This window comes from Sceloporus occidentalis, unplaced genomic scaffold (genome assembly GCF_023333645.1).
Source record: "Sceloporus occidentalis isolate IW3139 unplaced genomic scaffold, rSceOcc1.0.p SCAF_4, whole genome shotgun sequence".
Taxonomy (NCBI): Eukaryota; Metazoa; Chordata; class Lepidosauria; order Squamata; family Phrynosomatidae; genus Sceloporus; species Sceloporus occidentalis.
This window is the reverse complement of record NW_028316984.1, coordinates 185759199-185778488: the sequence shown is the minus strand read 5'-3', so window position 1 is coordinate 185778488 and position 19290 is coordinate 185759199. Positions and strand designations below refer to the sequence as shown.

General features: G+C 42.5%; 1 protein-coding gene across 2 annotated transcripts in view; it reads right to left on the bottom strand.

Moving 5' to 3' along the window:
- The window catches only part of TRAF3 (TNF receptor associated factor 3), a 127685-nt gene that overhangs the window by 39918 nt on the left and 68477 nt on the right, over positions 1 to 19290 (bottom strand). The window contains exon 3 of one of the 2 annotated variants that reach the window (XM_089522584.1): positions 14246 to 14366. Coding sequence is in view for 1 of the 2 variants with exons in the window: in XM_089522583.1 (XP_089378709.1) it covers positions 7097 to 7109 (13 nt within the window). In the remaining variant the exon portion in view is untranslated. Of the gene's footprint in view, positions 1 to 7096; positions 7450 to 14245; positions 14367 to 19290 lie in introns of those variants that run through there. The other variant, XM_089522583.1, reaches the window with a different exon arrangement.

Here is a 19290-nt window from a genome sequence, read left to right as displayed (position 1 = left end):
TGACAAGAACTGGGAGCCATTTTTAAAGATAGGGAGGAGCAATTAGTGTTATCCTACTCTTCACACCATCATCAGTCTTGTATTTTCTCTCTAAGAACAAATCTGCAACATTAAGGAAATGAAATACAGTAGCTGTCAACAAACTATTGCAGAAGCTTATAACCCAGTTACCTCTTGTTTATGTCTATGCAATAACTCTGTCATTGGCCTTTCCTTCTGTCCCATTTCTGCACTTCACTCAACCTACAATGCCTTGATCTTAGATCAAGGTTGGCCAGCTCCTAAGAGGCAACATAACAAGATCTTCTTACAGCTGACAGCTAGAGGGCATAAATTAAATTTGCTGCCATCTCATCCTTCTCAGAAGCCCCAGCTGTCATCAATATGCCTTACCTCTGACTCCAACCCAGTAAACATTCACAGGTTCAATACAAAACACATTTTGAGGGAAAAACAGGACAGCAACCATACCCATTACTATTAGATCTCCATAGATAAAAGTTTTTTTGATCAATTTCTACCCCATTTCTTGAAATGCTTGCTGAGCCGCTCTGACCATTTGGTTTAAAGTTAAAACATGCATTCTCCTTTCTCCACTTCCAGAGTGTTGTATAGGGTGGGAATGCCAGGCAGCTGAATGCGCACTGACAATATTGTGGACTACTGATGGATACTAAAATCCATGGAGGTTCAAGTCCCGTTAAATTCAATGGCCTAGTAAAATGGTGCTCCTTATATAAAATGGTAAAATCATCATTTTCGATTTGGATATTTTTTAAAAATATTTTGAAGTCGTGGATAGTGCAATGCCAGATCGATCAACAACAAGTCCCACATCCTCCACGATCTGCTGGAGGACCAAAGTTGCGATCTGGATTGCATTACCGAGACCTGGCTTGGGCCTGAAGGGGATGCTGTGTGGGCTCAGGCCCTGCCTGCCGGGTTCTCGGTGAAGGACCAGCCCAGGTTAGGTGGGCGGGGGGTGTGTGTGGCCTTGATACATAGGAACACCGTGTCACTCACCAGGAACCACATCCGACAGACGTCCTACATCGAGTGTATTTACCTGACCCTAAAAGCGAGGGACAGTCTAGGGATTCTGTTGGTGTATCGGCCACCCCGTGCGCTAACGGACTCCCTTAACAAGCTGACACAGCTGGTCGCTGAACTGATGCTGGAGACGCCCAGGCTACTTGTCCTGGGCGACTTCAACATCTCCCTCACGGCCAGCTATGTGAATTCATGGATACCATGGCGGCCATGGGCCTGTCCCAGCTGATCTTGGGTCCTACGCATTGTGTGGGTAATACTCTCGATCTGGTCTTCTGTTCGGATGCGGGAAATCCGTGGGTGGAAATAACAAATATTTCCCCCCTGCCATGGACGGATCACTTCCTGGTAGAGGCAAAAATCAAGGTCGCTACCCAGATCCCTCCCAGGGGTGGCGGACCTATTAGGATGGTCCACCCTCGAAGGCTGATGGAACCCAAAAGGTTCCAGGAAGCCCTAGAGCGATACATGGTTGGAAGTGACGGCGACTCTGTTGACGCCCTGACTGGTATTTGGAATACCGGTCTCTCGAGGGCTATACACAGCATCGCTCCCAAGCGCCCTCTCAGACCCGCTTCCAAACGTAAGCCCTGGTATACGGAAGATCTCCGGGCAAGGAAGCGGGAGCTGCGACGGCTTCTAAGGCCTGCTGCGACCAATTTAATAACTTCTTCGCGGATAAAACCTCTCGGATAAGCGAAGGTCTTAACGCCGACATTCAAGCAGAACCTAGGGTAGAGGCATCCAGAGCCTCTGTGGACTTTGTTAAACTGGATCGGTTTGAGTTGGTAAGTACCGATGATGTGGACAAGATCCTCAGAAGTGTTCGGAAGACAACCTGCTCTCTCGATCCCTGTCCCTCGTGGCTAGCGGCCCAGGGGGGACCGGCTGTGACTTTACTGTTACGCCGGATTATTAATACATCTTTGAGGGAAGGGCAATTTCCATCTGCTCTTAAATTGGCCATTGTAAAACCTTTATTAAAAAAGCCCTCCCTCGACCCCCTGGTACATAATAATTATCGGCCAGTTTCACTGCTGCCATTCTTGGGGAAGGTGATCGAGAGGGCGGTTGCACTCCAGCTTAAGGCGGTCTTGGATGAAACGGATTATCTGGACCCATTTCAAACTGGCTTTCGGACAGGTTACGGGGTTGAGACGGCCATGGTCGCCTTGGTCGATGATCTCCGTCTGGGCATCGACAGGGGAAGCGTGTCCCTGTTGGTGCTCTTGGACATCTCAGCGGCTTTCGATACCATAGACCATGGTATCCTTCTGGGGAGCCTGGCAGAGGTGGGAATCGGGGGCACTGCGCTCCAGTGGTTCCGGTACTACCTCTCTGGGAGGTCCCAGATGGTGCAGCTGGGAGACGTGTGCTCCGATGAGAGGGCCCTTAAAACTGGGGTCCCTCAAGGAGCCATTCTGTCTCCCATGCTATTTAACATTTACATGAAACCGCTGGGAGAGATCATCCGGAGACATGGGGCGCGGGGTTATCAGTACGCTGATGACACCCAAATAATCTTCTCTATGTCTCCGACTGATGCAGTGACTGAGGATGGCGTCTCTCCTCTCGTGGCCTGTCTGGAGTCAGTAATGGGCTGGATGAGGGAAAACCGACTCAAGCTGAATCCAGAGAAAACGGAGGTACTCGTGATAGGTTCCCCTGGCCCAGGAATGGCGGTGGTTCCACCTGTCCTGAACGGGGTCACGCTCCCTGTGAAGGACTCCGTGCGCAGTCTGGGGGTGCTTCTTGACTCGTCCCTTCACCTGACTGCTCAGGTGAATGCGACGGTCAAGAGCACCTGTCATCAGCTTCAGCTTATTCGCCAGCTGCGTCCATACCTGGCCCAGAGGGACCTTGAAACTGTGGTACATGCGCTGGTAACCTCGAGACTGGATTTCTGCAACGCACTCTACATGGGGCAACCCTTATACCAAACCCGGAAGCTACAAATGGTACAAAACATGGCAACCAGGCTGGTCACTGGTACTCCCAGGGCCAGCCACATTACACCGGTGTTAAAAGATCTGCATTGGCTGCCGATTCGCTTCCGGGCGCAATATAAGGTGTTGGTGATGACCTATAAAGCCCTAAATGGCTTGGGCCCAGGATACCTGAAGGACCGCCTCTCCCCATACATTCCGTCCCGCACCCTCAGAACATCTGGGCAGCAATTACTTAGGGTTCCCGGGGCTAGGCTTGTCTCCACTACTAGGAAGACATTCTCCATCGCCGCCCCGGCCCTCTGGAATACGCTGCCCATAGAGCTCCGCTCGGCCACCTCCCTGGCCCAATTTAGAAGGGATCTAAAGACCTTCCTTTTTTGTATTGCATTCCCCGACTAAAGTCCAATGGGCCTCCTTCCTCTTCACTGGCAAGGGATTGGCTAATTCGGGGCTTTTCTGTTTTTTATTGAATTTGGGATGTTTGTATTGTATGTAGTGATGTTTTTTATTATTGTTTTTAACTTGTTGTTAACCGCCCTGATCTGTTGGAAGGGCGGTATATAAATAAAATTATTTATTTATTTATTTATTTTTTATAGTTGAATTTATGGGGGGAAATGCATGGATATTGAGAGCAGAGGGTACTTAAAATGAAATCTCTTGTAATTTGAATCCACTTGTCTTGGCAGCAACAGAAAACAAGCTTGCTCCATTTTCTACAATGTGTAAAGTCAACTACTGTAACCCTTCTCAATCTTCTCTTTTCAAACCTAAGTATACTTAGCTCCCTAAGCCAGACTTCAAAGGACTTGGGTCCAAAACACACTGCAGAAACAATTCAGTTTGACACCACTTTAAATGCCTTGGCTCTTTGCTAGGGAATTCCCAGAACTATAGTTTTGTGAGATGTTTAGTCTTCTCTGTCAGAGCACCCTGGTGTCACAATAAGCTACAATTCCCAAGATTGCCTAGCACTGAGCCAGGGCAGTTAAAGCAGCTTCAACCTGGATTATTTATGCAGTGTGTTTTGGACCTCAGTTTAAAAGTATTTTACCATCTTGGCCACCTTCCCCTAAACATGTTCCAGCTTGTCAATATACTATTCTATTCTCATATAGCTTCCTCTTTCCTGAAAACATAACTACGTTCACAGTTACCGTTTACCTCTTTCAACTACCACATGTGTGTCTGTGACCCTGTCCCCGGGGAGCCTGGAGCCGCCTCTTCCTGAGACAGAATGCATGTTGAAGGCCCATGAATCACAACACAAGTGTCTCTAAGGTTTGCTTTATTTGGGATCTTGAATACCATAGCTTTTAGCCAGCAGGTGTACTGTGCCCTTGGTAAGGATAACATAAACTCCTCCCACTGATAGAACAACAGAAAGTTAGCGCTATCACCATGCTTCATGCTTTATTCCCTCAAATATGCCACCCTATGACTTTCCCTCTTGCCTCCTTCTCCAAGGTTTTCCAATCTGCCTTCTCATTACTCCACTGATTAGGATGAGAAAGTCTCCGATTTATCTCCTCCCTAAGCTCCCATTGATTCTGCAATGGGTTCTTCCATGAGATTAGTTGGAGCCTCAAACCCCAGGCTTACTCTTGCCTCCTCACAGCTGGTAAACCACCTGGTCCCTGTAAACCAAGTGGTCTGTGAGCTCTGTGTCCTAACTTTCTCGCTGCCTACTGGGTGAGGGGCCTACCCTTTCCCCTCCCTTCACCCTTCCCACATCCATCTCTTCTCTCCCTCTCTGGACCCAAACACTCCTGGTACCAACCACCTCACCCTTCATCTCCTTTGCCAGTCCTTCTTTCCATCTGGTGTTCACACCTCCTTCCTCTGACCTTTCTCCATCCTACTTCTTCCCTTTAAGCGAGCCCCTGTCCTTCACCCACCCCTACTTCCTTCTTCACTCCTTTCTTCTCCCAGCTCCATGTCTTCCAGGATAGCCTTCTTTTGCCATCAGTGTGCCACCACCTGCCCCTCTGAATCCTGCTGAAGCCCAAGTTCCAAAAAGGTAGGCATATGTAAGCCACCACCCTAGTCCTCCCTATGCCCCATCACAATCTCATTCATTGCATGTTCAGGAACAGGTCAGGGTTATTAAGGGACTGAAACATAGTACAGTACTCTAAGAAATGGTAGTACTCAAATTATTATTAAATTCATCTCATTCAACACTGGAGGTTTTATCGTTTTCTTCCATTTTTCCAAATATAAACCAAGAACTGCTTAATTCCTTAAATCAACATAGATTTGCAAAATATTGGTAGCTATAAATAATAACTGATTACAACCCCAATTAGACCAAATTAAATGTTCAACAGTTAACATTTTAAAATAGCATAATTATTTCTGTTAAAACTTTAAATTCTTGACCATTATTTTGACAACCACATAGTGGTCAACTGAATAGCCATGCCTTATCTTGTGCATTCAGGCCACCCACTCATGTGGGTAGCATGTATATGGTAACACACACATCTTACGTGGTGTCAAGCCCATGCTGTGGTAGCAGTCTGAACCCAAGCTGATCTCCTATTCCAGTGGTAACCATATTATTTGTGATCTCTAATCTAGAAAGAACTTGGTGATTCTTGCCATTTCACAGACCTTCAGAGTTTCTCCAGCTTCATTTTATATATACTGTATAGGCACACACAGGTATTCAAAAATCTGAAATACAGAACACTTCTGGTCCCAAGCATTTTGGATAAGGTGTTTGGACTCAAGTCAACATTATGCTTAAAATGTAGTGTCAGTGTAGTTTGAGTGTGGGACTATGACCATGAAGACAAGAGGGCGATTCCCCGCTTTTCCATGAAACCCAGTGGGTGACCTCGGGCAAGTCACATGCTCTCACTCTCAGAGGAAGACATTGGCAAACCTCCTCTGAACAAATCTTACCAAGAAAATCCCGTGATAGGTTCGCCTTAGGGGAGGAAATTGACTTGAAGGCACACAACAACAATAACAATGTTTTTAAAAGAAGATTGTTCTTGTTGCTGCTTCTAGGCTATGGAACACCCTACTGGACTAGGCTGCTGTTCTAAACAGCAGGATATATTAAACAAAACAAAAAAGGGATCTTGTAGCACCTTTGAAATTAACTGTGTACAAGAAATTGTAGCATAAGCTTTTATGGGCTTGGTCAACTTCCAGAGATGCATGGAGTCAAGCATCTGAGGAAGGAGACTAATTCTATGAAAGCTTACACTACAATCTGCTTTATTCAGTTAATAATAATAATAATAATAGGATTTATTTATATACTGCCCAATCACTGGGAATCCGAGCAGTTTACAACAGAGGGGATAATAGACGGTTGGTTCCCTGCCCTCAGGCTTACAATCTAAAAGACAGGACACAAAAGGAGAAGGGAATGGTGAGGGGGGAGGGGATCAGGTCCAGCATTCTTCTCTCCCTCTGAGGCCTGGACCAAGGCAGATGGACCGGAAGGAGGGCTCTTCTTCTTCCAGGCAGGCTTGTTGGAGCTAGCCTGCCTCTCTCCCCCTCAAGATGGAGGATGAAGGAAGGGCTTTTCTTCTTCCAGGCAGGCCTGGTGGAGCTCAAAAGTTAGTCTCAAAAGTGCTGTAAGATCCCTCTGCATACTGATATTCAGTACTAACATGGTTGTGTCCGAATTCTCCCTCCCAGTTGTCTTTCTAATGTCAAGCAAAACCTTTTTATTCAGGTGGGTTTTTTGCAACTGACCTCGCTTGCTGTGGACTGAATATTTTAAACAGGGTTGGTACAATTTATTCTTGAATGGTGTACAGCCGGCCCTTCGTATCTGTGGGGCATTCTGTTCTGGAGCCCCATGTACATGGCAAATTGCACAAGGTCCAAATTATTGCTATTGAGAATGGGCAGGCCCAATTGTGGATACTACAATCCGCAGATTACAAACCCATGTACAGGATGACCCAAGAAATAGAAACTGCACTTTCTATCTCTTGTTTTATGTTTTTATTCATGTTATGCTTTCACTTAATTTGTTCTACGTAATTGTTAGCCCATTTTTTGGGAGTCAAAACAGGATACATATTGAAAAAGCAACTAAAATTATGTGATCAGATTTCTGCTCTGATTACCTGAATTTATCATTCCCTCCTTCCCTCCATGCAACTCCTTGGATGCCCCAAATTTGCTCCTGGGGATCCCTCAATCCTGTAGTTGGGGTTGGGGAGGAGATATTCAATCTGCAAGAATGCCCATTCCACTGAGGAAAGGACAACATTAGATAAAATGTTTTAAGTTGAAAGACAAGACAAATCAAATTGGTTAATGTATGATTCAGTTACACATAGAAATCAATCTCTTAAGACATAAAGATTTCCTCCAGAACATTCTATTTGTCTAGCTATATTCTGCTCAAGCCTCCTGCTCCCATGGGCTGTAATCTACACTGCAGAATTAATGCAATTTGACACTGCTTTAACTGCCATGGTTCAATGCTATGGAATTGTGGGATTTGTAGTTTTGTGAAACATTTAGCCTTCTCTGTCAGAGAGCCCTACTGCCACAACCAACTTCAAATCCCAGGATTCCACAGGATGGAGCTATGACAGTTAAAGTAGTGTCAAACTGCATTAATTCTTCAGTGTGGCAGCAGCCTTGCTCATCTGCTCATGTAGAGCTAAAGCTACCAGAATCCCACATGCTGGATGTTTTCAGTCAATCTTGTTCAAGCCTCATTTCTGGTACTGGGAGGATTCATTAAAAAATCTGGTACAGGGAAGATTTATTACAAAAAAAAATTCTGCCATCTTTCCAGTTATATGTTAGCCTCCCACACGTCTTATTAAGTCCCTTAATCTGGTTAACTTTGTTTAAGATTAATTCTTTTGCCTAATTCACTTAAATCGAGGGATGCTTAGTTAGTGAATAAAAGATACAAAACTTAATTGCTACTGGATGTTAAGAATCAAATTATCCCATCTGACATTTGAAGTAGAAACATTTCTGCAGTAACCAGATTAAATGAACAAGGTATCTAAAACTTGCTCTATTCTGAATTCTGGCACTCTTTAACACAGAGATTCCCAGTTTTCACATTGGCAAAATTTCAGAAGCATAATAACAGAAGTATACTCCTGAATCAGGCAACAGTTTAAAAGTCACACTTTCTTACCTAACAGGTAAAGTATAATTTACATTCCAAATTCCTAAAAAGAAATCATAGCTCAGCCATGAATCCCTTGGGCAAATCACATTCTCTCAAAATCAGGGGAGGACAATGGTAAACCTCATCTGAACAAATCTTGCCAAGAAAACCCCATGGTAAGTTCCCCTTAGGGTCACCATCAGTCAGAAATGATGTGAAGGAGCCCAACAACAATTATAAAAAGAAATATAAGGAAGTCATCAGGCTAAATCCAATTGCTAATTTCAACCAGAATAGATCTACTGGATAAATGGAATTTACAAAAGAGCTGACTCACTATTCAGCACATCTACACTATTCAGGTGAAACTCTTGCTGTTCTTGTTATTTACCTTCAAGTTGAGTTCAGTTTATAGCAAACCTATCAGAGGATTATTGTTTTGTTTTGTTTTTTGCACAATTAGAGATCTGCCACTACTTTCCTGAGAAAGTAGTGACTTACCGAAGGTCAGTGGGTTTCAATGGCTGATTGGAAATTCAAACTCTAATCTCCTGGAATCCTAGTCCAATATTCAAACCACGATACTGCACTGGCTCTACAACAAGGCCATCAACTGGATTTAAACCATCCACTATTATTATGCTGCTGCTGTTGTTACTACTACTGTTGTTATTACTATTATTATTAGAATTACACATTGGCTTTTTTAGCATATACAGGTGTCACCTATCTTATATTTGTTCATTTCATTTTTTCGTACCTAAATGTAGCACCCTACATTTATCTCTGTTGAAATTCATTTTGTTTAGTTTTGCCTGGATGATCAATCACCAACACACTGATTATGTCTGCTGGTATCTTGCTATATATGACAGGGTGGACCAAGTAGCAGATTAAACACAAATCATCTTTTTTTTTTTTTTTTTTTGCATGGAAGGGTATAATAATAAATGGTCTACTTCCAGATGATACTAGCAATTAAAAAAAAATGAAGATGTCAAGCTTAATCAGCCTTTCCCATTTTCCCACTCCTTCCTGTGTTCATTCAGGTTTGCTTTTAAATTTTTAAGAAAAAGCACAAAAAAGTGTGTGTGTGCAGAAATCTATGTTACATCTACTTTGGCCCTGAGAAGAGGTGCAGAGGTCACTGGCTGATTTAGAAACTCATCACAGGAGGTTGTTGAGAATTCACCTGCACAGATGAGAAAGAAGCGTGGGTTTTAAAATTTTCACCATTCCTGAATACAGCATAAATTGGGGAAGAGAAGGTTAATCAAGAAGGTGATGAAGAGACCATTTACAATTTAAGAAGAATTAGAGAGCACAAGATGTGAAGGACAGACAAAGGACAGACATTCAAGATTTAAAGATGTGCCACATTTAAAAAAAATCTTCCAAACAGCAGCATTTTGTTGTCTGGAATGAAGCTACTCAATACAAGCAATGTGAAATGTGGTAAAATACTTCTATTTGGAAAAGTTCTCTTTAGTTGTTGTCATACGGCCTGGGTCCAGGTTATTTGAAGGGCTGTACCAGCATGACATAGTGGCGAGATACAGACGGGCAGGGGAAGACGTCTTGGAGGTGTATTCTGCTGAATACGGAGCTTCCAGACCGCCCGCCCCAGGGGCGTGGCTCAGGTGTTGGGGCTTCCACATGGGGGGCAGTGAAGACGCCTCACCTGGGGCCGTTTCTGACCCGCAGTTTCCAAACCGCCGCCTCGGAGGACGCTGCAAAGAGAGAGGCAGCTTCCTCACGGGCGGCCAAAAACGGGGCTTTTTTTTTCTTTTGCCGGCTGGCGGATGCGCAGCTGCACAGCTGTGGCGCTCAGCAGAGGCGGCAGAAAGCTTATGTGCACATTTAAAGCGCCCAAGCCCCTTTAAAACTTTTTCCCTCGCCCTGCCCAAGAACAATAGTGGTCTCCTGCCAGCTGGTGATCAGCTGGTGTTGGCATCCTTGTCCGCTTGCACGTTGCCAATGTCACCAGCATCATGGATGCCTCCTCTTCTTTGGTCCCCGCGCTCTTGCTGAATCTGCAATGCACAGCCACAGCTGTCGCCGCTGCCACCGCTGTCCCCCTGCCATCCCCCATCACCTCCCTCGTACATATGTAAATATTTAAAGTTTTAGGGGTTTTTTATTGTTAGGTGAAAATGGCACAGGAATGTGTGTAGGGGTTCACTTTAAATTCCAAACTTTCCCCGATTCTAGCAGCGCATGCGTACATGTTGCTCTAGGGTTAGGGTTAGGGTTAGGGTTATGGTTACGAGTCTTAAAATGCGCTGCACCTGTGCTGCAGCTTCCACACCTGCATGGCAGCTGACGCTACAATTAAAGCCTGACTGCAAACTGCGCATGTTCCAGGACCCCGACTCATTATGTGACGCAGCAGACACGGAGCTTTTAAATGGGCAATTTAAATTAGCAGCGTAACAATTCTGGCGTACCGGTGCAGCAGCTTACAGACGGAGCTGAGCAGCTGCGCATCATACAGAAAAGAAGCGGGGAAAAGCAGCACCTTTTTAATGCCGCTTCTTCCCGCTTGGGGCGTGCGGGCGGCGTGTTCATGGTGGCATTCAGGTAAGGGCCGTCTGAAGGCTCTACCTTCATGACGTCATGAACACACCTCTTTTTGCCCGTCTGTATCCCGCCAGTGGTTTGAGTCTTGGACTGTGACTCTGGAGTCCGGCATTCAATGCCCAGCTTGACCATGAAACTCACTGGATGACCTTGGGCAAACCACACTCTCTTAGCCTCAGGGGAAAGCAATGGCAAACCTCCTCTGAATAAATCTTGCCAAGAAAACCCCTTAGGGTCACCATGAGCTGGAAATGACATGAAGGCACACAACAATAAACCCTTTACGAGCGCACTAGAGCACTAGGATCGTCAGGAGAAGCCTTCTCTCTGTCCCACTACCCTCTCTGGCTTGTTTGGTGGAGAGAAGGCCTTCTTGGTGGCTGTTCCCAGCCCCTGGGACTCCCTCCCTAGAGGCCAGGATGGCCCCATCCCTCTCTCCTTAAGTGGTAGATAAAAACATTCTTGGGGCATCAGACATTCTCAAATTGACAAGGGTTGGATTTTAAATGCTATGTAACTTAGATTTTAAGGTTTGTTTACAATTTTTAATACACTATAAATTTTAACATGTAACGTTTTTAAATTTTGTAATTGTTTTTTAAACCTTGTATCTATATTTTTAACGCTTTTTATTGTTTTTATCTTGTATGGCTTTAAATTTTTTGTTAGCAGCCTTGAATCCCTATGGTGGGAGAGAGGTGGGATATGAATAAACAAAGTTGTTGTTAAGTGTTGCAGGTTCAAAGATCTAAATGCCAGAAGAGTCTACAAGGGCTTTGTATAAAACTAGGAGGTTGAATTGTAAACTGACAAATGTTTTGCATCAACTCAACATATAACACCTCAGTGTTCCATTTTATGAAATGACTTATGTTAGCTACTGATTCTTCTGGAAACAGCCAGAAAAAATTCTGGCAAGCCAGATTTTAGCAGGAAGAAGTATGCTTTTACCATAAATTGTTTCCAACTTATGAACCTATCACAGGGTTTTCTTGACAAGATTTGTTCAGAATACATTTGCCATTACCTTGCCCCTGAGGCTGAGAACATGTGACCTGCCCAAGGTCACCCAGTGGGTTTCACTCAAACCATTATGCCACACTGGCAGAAAGTAGTACTGGCAGAGTTTGCTAGAAGACAGATGAAAAGTAATGCATAATGCTAGGAGAAGAGGAGCTGTGCCCTGGAGCTGGACTACATTATTGACTGCAATGTGAAAACAAAAATAAAATGAAATAAAAGTTAAAAAATGATGGGAGCATCCCACAGCTTAATCTGCTTTGTAGTTTCTATAGATGTGTACTGACATAGCAACAATGCATGACATTCTACTGAAAGAATCTATACCTTTGGCAGCAACTAATATACTTGTATTTTGTATTTTTCAATACAAAAACTGGCAACCAAATAATGCAACTATGTAAGACTCTGGTTATTCAGAATGAAGACAATGAGATCATACATTCATCAAATAATTCTGTTCACTGTAATGAAACAGCCACCTCTCTAGCGATAATTATCTGAACTGAAAATGGCAATATGTTAACGTTAATTCAAACAAATTAATGTCAAAGGTGTGTTATTTGTACCCTTGCAACAACAAGGTTCAACAATAGTGAGCCATTGCTAACCTAAGGCTTGCAGCTGATGGATCAACTTTTTAAAGCAGTTGTGTGAACACTTCAACTGAGAAAAATTACATGGCAACTGGAACATTTCCTTCCCTGTGTACAGATTCAGGAAAATTAATGCATAACAGCTCTTAAAAGATCACAAGAAATAATGCTATGCTCATATCAACATTAACTGATGCCACTTGGAGGGCTTCAGTGAGACAATGCAAACAAATTATCTTCTTCAGTATCATCTTCTTTAATATCAAAGGAAGTATGCCCGGATACAGGAACTGCTGGCAAATATATGCAGAAGGCTATGATGGCACTCATATTCTGTTTGTGAGCTTCCCATAGGCAACTGGTTAAACACTGTGTGAACGGAAGGTTACATGCTGGTATTATAGCCACAAGATTGTGAGTTAGATCCCAGGGCTCCAAGGTTGACTCAGCCTTCTATCCTTTAGTAGGTCAGTAAAATGAATACCCAGCTTGTTGGAGGCAATTGGCTTACAGATTGTAAACCACTTAAAGATTGCTGAGTTTACTATTAAGCATTTACTATAGAAATGTAAATGATATTGCTACACAAGCCTTTGGGACTATTCAGCAGGGCTTTGCTTATATTCTTGCACAGAGGCAGTATACTACGTAACACTAGAAGCCAGAGATCACCAGGTAAAACACAGCTATTTGCCTTCAAGCTGTGTTTGTTAACCAGACATTTGACCTGGTGCTGCTGAAAGCTGCAATAAAATCATCTATTGGCTAGACCAGGGGTAGGCAACCTGCGGCCCGCGGGCCGGATGCGGCCCGGCAAGGCCTTGGGACTGGCCCCAGCCTGGTCCTGCCGCTGATTGCCACCGGGGCCTTTGGGGGGCAATTGTCTCTAGAAGCCTCAGAAACATGCATTTATATTAACAATTTTTTAAAAAATCAGCAATTTTTTTTGCGTGTCCTCCATTTTTTAAATAAAAGTGTCTTCCATTTGAAAATGTTGTCCTACATTTGTCCTGGTTTATTTATATATTTAATTTTTAAAAAATTATTTAATTATTTATTTTTTTGGCTTCGGCCCCTCAGTTGTCTGAGGGTCAGCAACCCGGCCCCCGGCTCAAAAAGGTTGCCTACCCCTGGGCTAGACAGCCAGCAAGGTGTCATGGTTTGAATGTTGTACTATGACTCTGGAGACCAGGGTCTGAATCCCTGCTCAGCCATAGAAACCCACTTGGGCAAGTCATACTCACTGAGCCTCAGAGAAAGGCAAAAGTACATTTTCTCTGAACCAATCTTGTCAGGAAAACCCCATAAAAGCTTTAGGATTGCCATAAGTCAGAAACAACTTGAAGGCAAACAATGATGACAACAAATTGGCTAGAGGTGGATGACACTGGGAGTGTAAAACAAGTTACCTTTTCCTTGCATTGTGTACATTTTTGAAATGTTCCATACTTACTTCGCATATGATTCACTTATCCCTAACAAAGCTGCACTCCAGACTTTGCGAAATACAATATTCCTCTATGGGGAAGCTACCACCACTGACACAATGATAACATATAAAGCAAGCTATGGTCATAGAATCATAGAATCATATTCCATGCAGGAATACACAATCAAAGCACCCCCAAGTCAACCTTAAATTTCACTCAATTCTATGGTTATATTATTTGAGTCTATAACACTTATTCAATAGCAGGTGTTGGGGGAGGCTGAACTAGATAGCAACAAGAGGAAGGGTCAACTGTCCCGTCCCCCTCCCTCCCCCCCTCCCCCAGCGCTGTCTAAATTCCAATCAAGGGCTATTTGCATGAAGCATGAGGCTCTGGGTTTATTTATTTATTAAATCTGGCCAGCACATGTAAAAATGTCACTAATGTCACATCAGGTTTAGGCCTAAGTATTAATAATGTTGTTGTTTTTTCTGCAATATACCATCTTACCTGTAAAATGGAAGAGGTAAAGGGCAAGGACATCTATGTTTGAAACAGAGAAGAAAAGATAACAGAAAAATGATCACTGATGCAGTTCCAACTTGATGAGGTGAAATATGGAATCTTCAACCTACAGGGAAAACAAAGCCAATTTATATTCACTTCCAAAATTCAGATAGCTTTAACAATAACATAAATTAAAACAAAATCTTAGGGCACTCTCTGGAGAAAACAATCAGATGGTGTGGATATTCCCCTCTCCTGAAAAACTATTAAAATTCATAAGCATGCTCATTTCCTATCACTCTTTCCTTAAATAATTATTTTTCATTCTGCACTGACTACAAGAAATCCAGCCAAGATGTTTTGAAGCTTAATTTAAAATGCCCCCAAATCCTATCCTTTATTTTTATTGGGTTTTCAACATTATATGATGCTATTTGTGTATTTTACTCAGAAGAGGTTCAAAATCCCCTAAACTTGCAGGCAGTCAGAGAAAAATTAAATACTGTAAAATACATACACTGTCATGAAAATTTATTTATAAACAGTGAGCTTTATCATAATGTCTAGCAGTTAAATGCTACTGCATACTTATTAATACGTATTATTGCTTTGTATAAAACTCCTTTGCCTAATTTAGTTCATCTCTCCATCAAGCTTGAACTGACATTCAAACTTAGAAATCATGAAAACAATAAATACTGCCTTCTGACTTGCGTTCCCTATGACATTGATTGTACACATATGTCTTGGAGGCAAACACGCACTCCATGAATCTGTTGTCTATCTCCAACCTCCTAAGACAGGGGTAGGCAACCTGCGGCCCGCGGGCCGGATGCGGCCTGGCAAGGCCTTGGGACCGGCCCCAGCCCGGTCCTGCTGTCGATTGCCGCCGGAGCCTTTGGCCTGTTAAGTGAGGGCGTGGGGCCTTTGGCCTATCAGGAGGAGGCGGGCAAGGGGGGGCAAGCAGCGGGCAAGGAGGGCAATTGTCTATAGAAGCCTCCAAAACATGCATTTATATTAACATTTTTTTAAAAATCAGCAAATTTTTAGCATGCCCTCCACTTTTTAATAAAAAGTGTCCTCCATTTGAAATTTTTGTCCTACATTTGTCCCGGTTTATTTATTTATTTAATTTTTTACAAAATTATTTAATTATTTATTTTTTGGCTTCAGCCCCCCCAGTTGTCTGAGGGACAGCAACCTGGCCCCCGGCTCAAAAAGGTTGCCTATCCCTGCCCTAAGAGACCCTCACCATACTGATACTACAAGCTAATTTGAAGAACACTACACTAAGAAATTGGAATACACAGGAAGCTGTCGACACTTCTGCATACTGTTGCTATTTTTCAACTGGAGTACTCTTGCATTCAGAGAACAGCTTGGATCTAGGAATAAGTTCCAATAAATATTGAAACAAAAACAGGAGCTCGGGACAGATGGACAACAGACACACACCACTTCAGAGTCTTACAACAAACAGAATAGCAAGTTTGGAAAGTTTTCAAGGAAAGAAACTTCTCAAGGAAAGAAAACATACTGTAATCTACAAAACAAGCATTGATGCTAATAGTCCAACACCCCTTCTCATCAATCCTTGTCTTCATCTGACAAGATTCATCCTATTTCTCAGGAATTAAAACTGATTTCTAGGTAGTGGCTTGGTGAGAATATCCACAGCCATTTCCTTTGATATTTCAATAAACTTTTCTTTCTATAGATCTCTCAACACATGATATCTCACATGAAAATGCTTGGTTCATGAACTAATTTCTTCACTCTTTGAAAGTTAAATGCAGCTTTCAGTATCCTCATAAACATCTATAGGCAATGATTACTTTATTCCAAATTCTTCCAATAATTGACATAACCATAATATTTCTTGACTTACTTGAGATACTGAAATGTATTCTGCTACCATCAATAAAAGTGCAATAACATCTACATTCCTGCTTGTTCAACTCACCAATCCCTGTAAAGTCAAAGGCTTTTATGGCTGGCATCCATGGTTTTTGTGGGTATTTGGGCTATGTGGCCATGTTCTAGAAGAGTTTCTTCCTGACGTTCCGCCAGCATCTGTGGCTGGCATCTTCAGAGAAACTTTCTCTGAAGATGTCAGCCACATATGCTGGTGAAACGTAAGGAAGAAATTCTTCTAGAACATGGCCACATAGCCCAAAAAAACCCACAAAAAATCACCAATCCTTCTCCATGAAGGAACAAGTTTCCATTGGTAGATTGTCTATCCGAAGGATCTCTAGCCCAGTCCACATCTGTATAGGCTATTAGTCTGAGACTATTGCAACTAACTTTAAATGCCTTGTACCTTTCAAATATCTGACCACTCTTTTCATAGCATTCCAGTTCATTTTTCTAGATAAACTAGTCTTTTCAGAAAGAATTCTAACTGCTGATGCAGTGTCTGGTCTTGTAGTTGCAGTTAAGTACAAACATTTTTCTATACCACTTTTGAATTTGTTAATGTTTGGTAAATGTTCACTGTGTCCATCTATCATGTAGTAGTTAGTTTTCATAGGTGTAGCCACTGGGTAGGCCTCTTTGAGTCTTAAGAATTCTATAGGTTCAGTAATATTTTGTTCTTGACTGAGAAGGTAACTTGTTTAAAATCTTTTTTGATTAATGCCTCATGAAGTTTCTCATTTGAATCTCTTGTAGCTTATAAGTGCTCAACATTTATTTTTCTTGACGTTGCCACACTTATTAATGTCTTTATTGTGACATGCTCCTTGCAAAGGTTGTCTATGTCCTCTTTTGTAAAACATTCATTTGGTATTTATGTCCTTGCAATGGAAGAAAATTGTAGAGGTGGTACTCCTCTGTTTTTTTCCAGATGAACATCTGAGCTGTGGTGCTGGGACCCTGTCTGTTTCCTTAGCAACGTTCAGTTCCAAATCTGGTTCTGCTTGCTTATTCTCCCCTTCCATTTGTGTATAAGCTGTCACCACACGTGTCATGCCTGGTTTCCCACTTTCATCAAATTTGGACCTTCTCTCTTGTGTACAGTCCATAAACACCATTTTACTTAAATGCTCTGGAACATAGTTTTCCATCATGCGTTATTGTGCAGAGATTGCCACTTAAATGCTCATCATACCCTCTGTCAGTTATGACTGATACACTTAGAACAGTTTGACTTAGCCCTGGCATCCCTTCACTGGCTCCCCCTCCCTTTCCACATTCAGTATAAGCTCCTGCTGTCGACATTTAAAGCCCTCCATGGACTGGCCCCTCCTTACTTATCAGACCTTCTTTCTCCTCACCTTCCCACTCAGGCCCTCCGTTCTGGTAGTCAAGGGCTGCTGTCTCAGCCCAGGATTTCCTCTGCCCCATCCCGGATTCACCCCTTTTCACTTGCTGCCCCTCACTCCTGGAACCTTCTTCCCCCACAAGCAAGAGCCATCACTTCTTTAACCAGCTTCAAAACGGAGTTGAAAACCATCCTGTTCAGAGAAGCCTTCCCAGGCATTGCATAATTGTCGCTTACTATTTGATGTTCTTTGGTGCCTGTTTATCAAACTATTTCCTGTATTGCTATGTACTGTATATGTATTATCCTACTTGTGAGTATGTATTTTCCCTGGAAGAAGATTAACCATCCATTATGAAGCCAAGCCCTCCCTCCAGTCCATCTGCCTTGGTCCAGGCCTTGGAGGTAGAGAGGAACTGCTGGACCTCTTACCCTTTCCCTCCACCACTCCCTTCTCCTTCTGTGTCATGTCTCTTTAGATTGTAAGCCCAAGGGCAGGGAATCGTCTAACTAAAAAGATTTATGTAAAGCACTGTGTAAATTTACAGCGCTTCAAAAATAAAGGTTAATAAATAATAATAATAATAATAATAATAATAAATATTATTTATTAGCTGTGATTAAATTTGTGCCATTTTCTGTATTGCATCTTAACAAACAATCTCCTTCAGACACAGCTTGTAAAAATGTCCCATATGCAGTTATCACAACCTCATTGTCATCAACTGGACTCAAGTTACTCAACAAATCTGAATTTCCTGCCATATGTTTACTTGCTCCAGTCTACAGTTGTGTACGGATGCTTATAAATTCATATTGTCTCTGTTCCTGTTTTTGCTGGCTTGTAAACTGTGGAGAGTAAGAGCTACCATTGGCTGGTTTTGGTGATGTCATCTGTGATGTCTGATTCATCTGATTCACCCTACAGTCTCTGAAAATGTCCCCTTCAGCCACATGAAAAACAATGAACATCTCTCTTTCTTGTTAATGAGCCATTTGGTACTTCATATGCAAATGTCTACCTCTGCTGAGCTCTAGCAGTGACATTTGATCCAGACTCAAAATCTGACTGAGAGAAGCTGCTATTGTCTCTCTTTCTCTGTAAACTTTGAATCTGCTCTGCTTCTGACTTAAATCTACACAATACATCATCAAACATCAAATTTTCTTGCATGGATTGCTGCAAAGTTTCAATTCCGGATGTAAAAGCCAAGTATTGTTGAGGCAGAGATCCCAATAACACTGCTGTTTTCTGCTGATCGTTTAGATTACCACCAGGAAAAATAAAACTTATCTAGTAGCGTTTTCATGATTTGAATATGCTTCAAATAATTCCCACCACTGGGAAATTACAGTGTCTACAGATCTTTGTAGTAATCTGTTTGATGGTTAATGTCTGCTTTGTCATAGTATTTCTTTAAGATTCAATCATATTTTTAGTATTAGTTTCATCTCTTACATGAATATGTCGGTCATCTCCAAAAATCTGTGCAATAAAACATTTCACCTTTGCATGATTCTTTTCCCATGTCTGTCTCTCTCTTTCTCCTTCTGAATGTTCTGTTTCCAAGTTATATAGGATTCTTTTTTCATCCATAGAAGTTTCATTCATTGAAGCCAAATATTAAAATTATCCTCAGTTAGTTTAGGTAGCAAAGATGGACCATAAACCACTGGTTGAGCTATCTCTGCTCACAAAAATACAAACCTGTTTATAAAGCTCAGAAAACAAAATCCACTGGCAACCACAGTTGTGCCAAAAATCCAAAAACTCTGGTTTCCA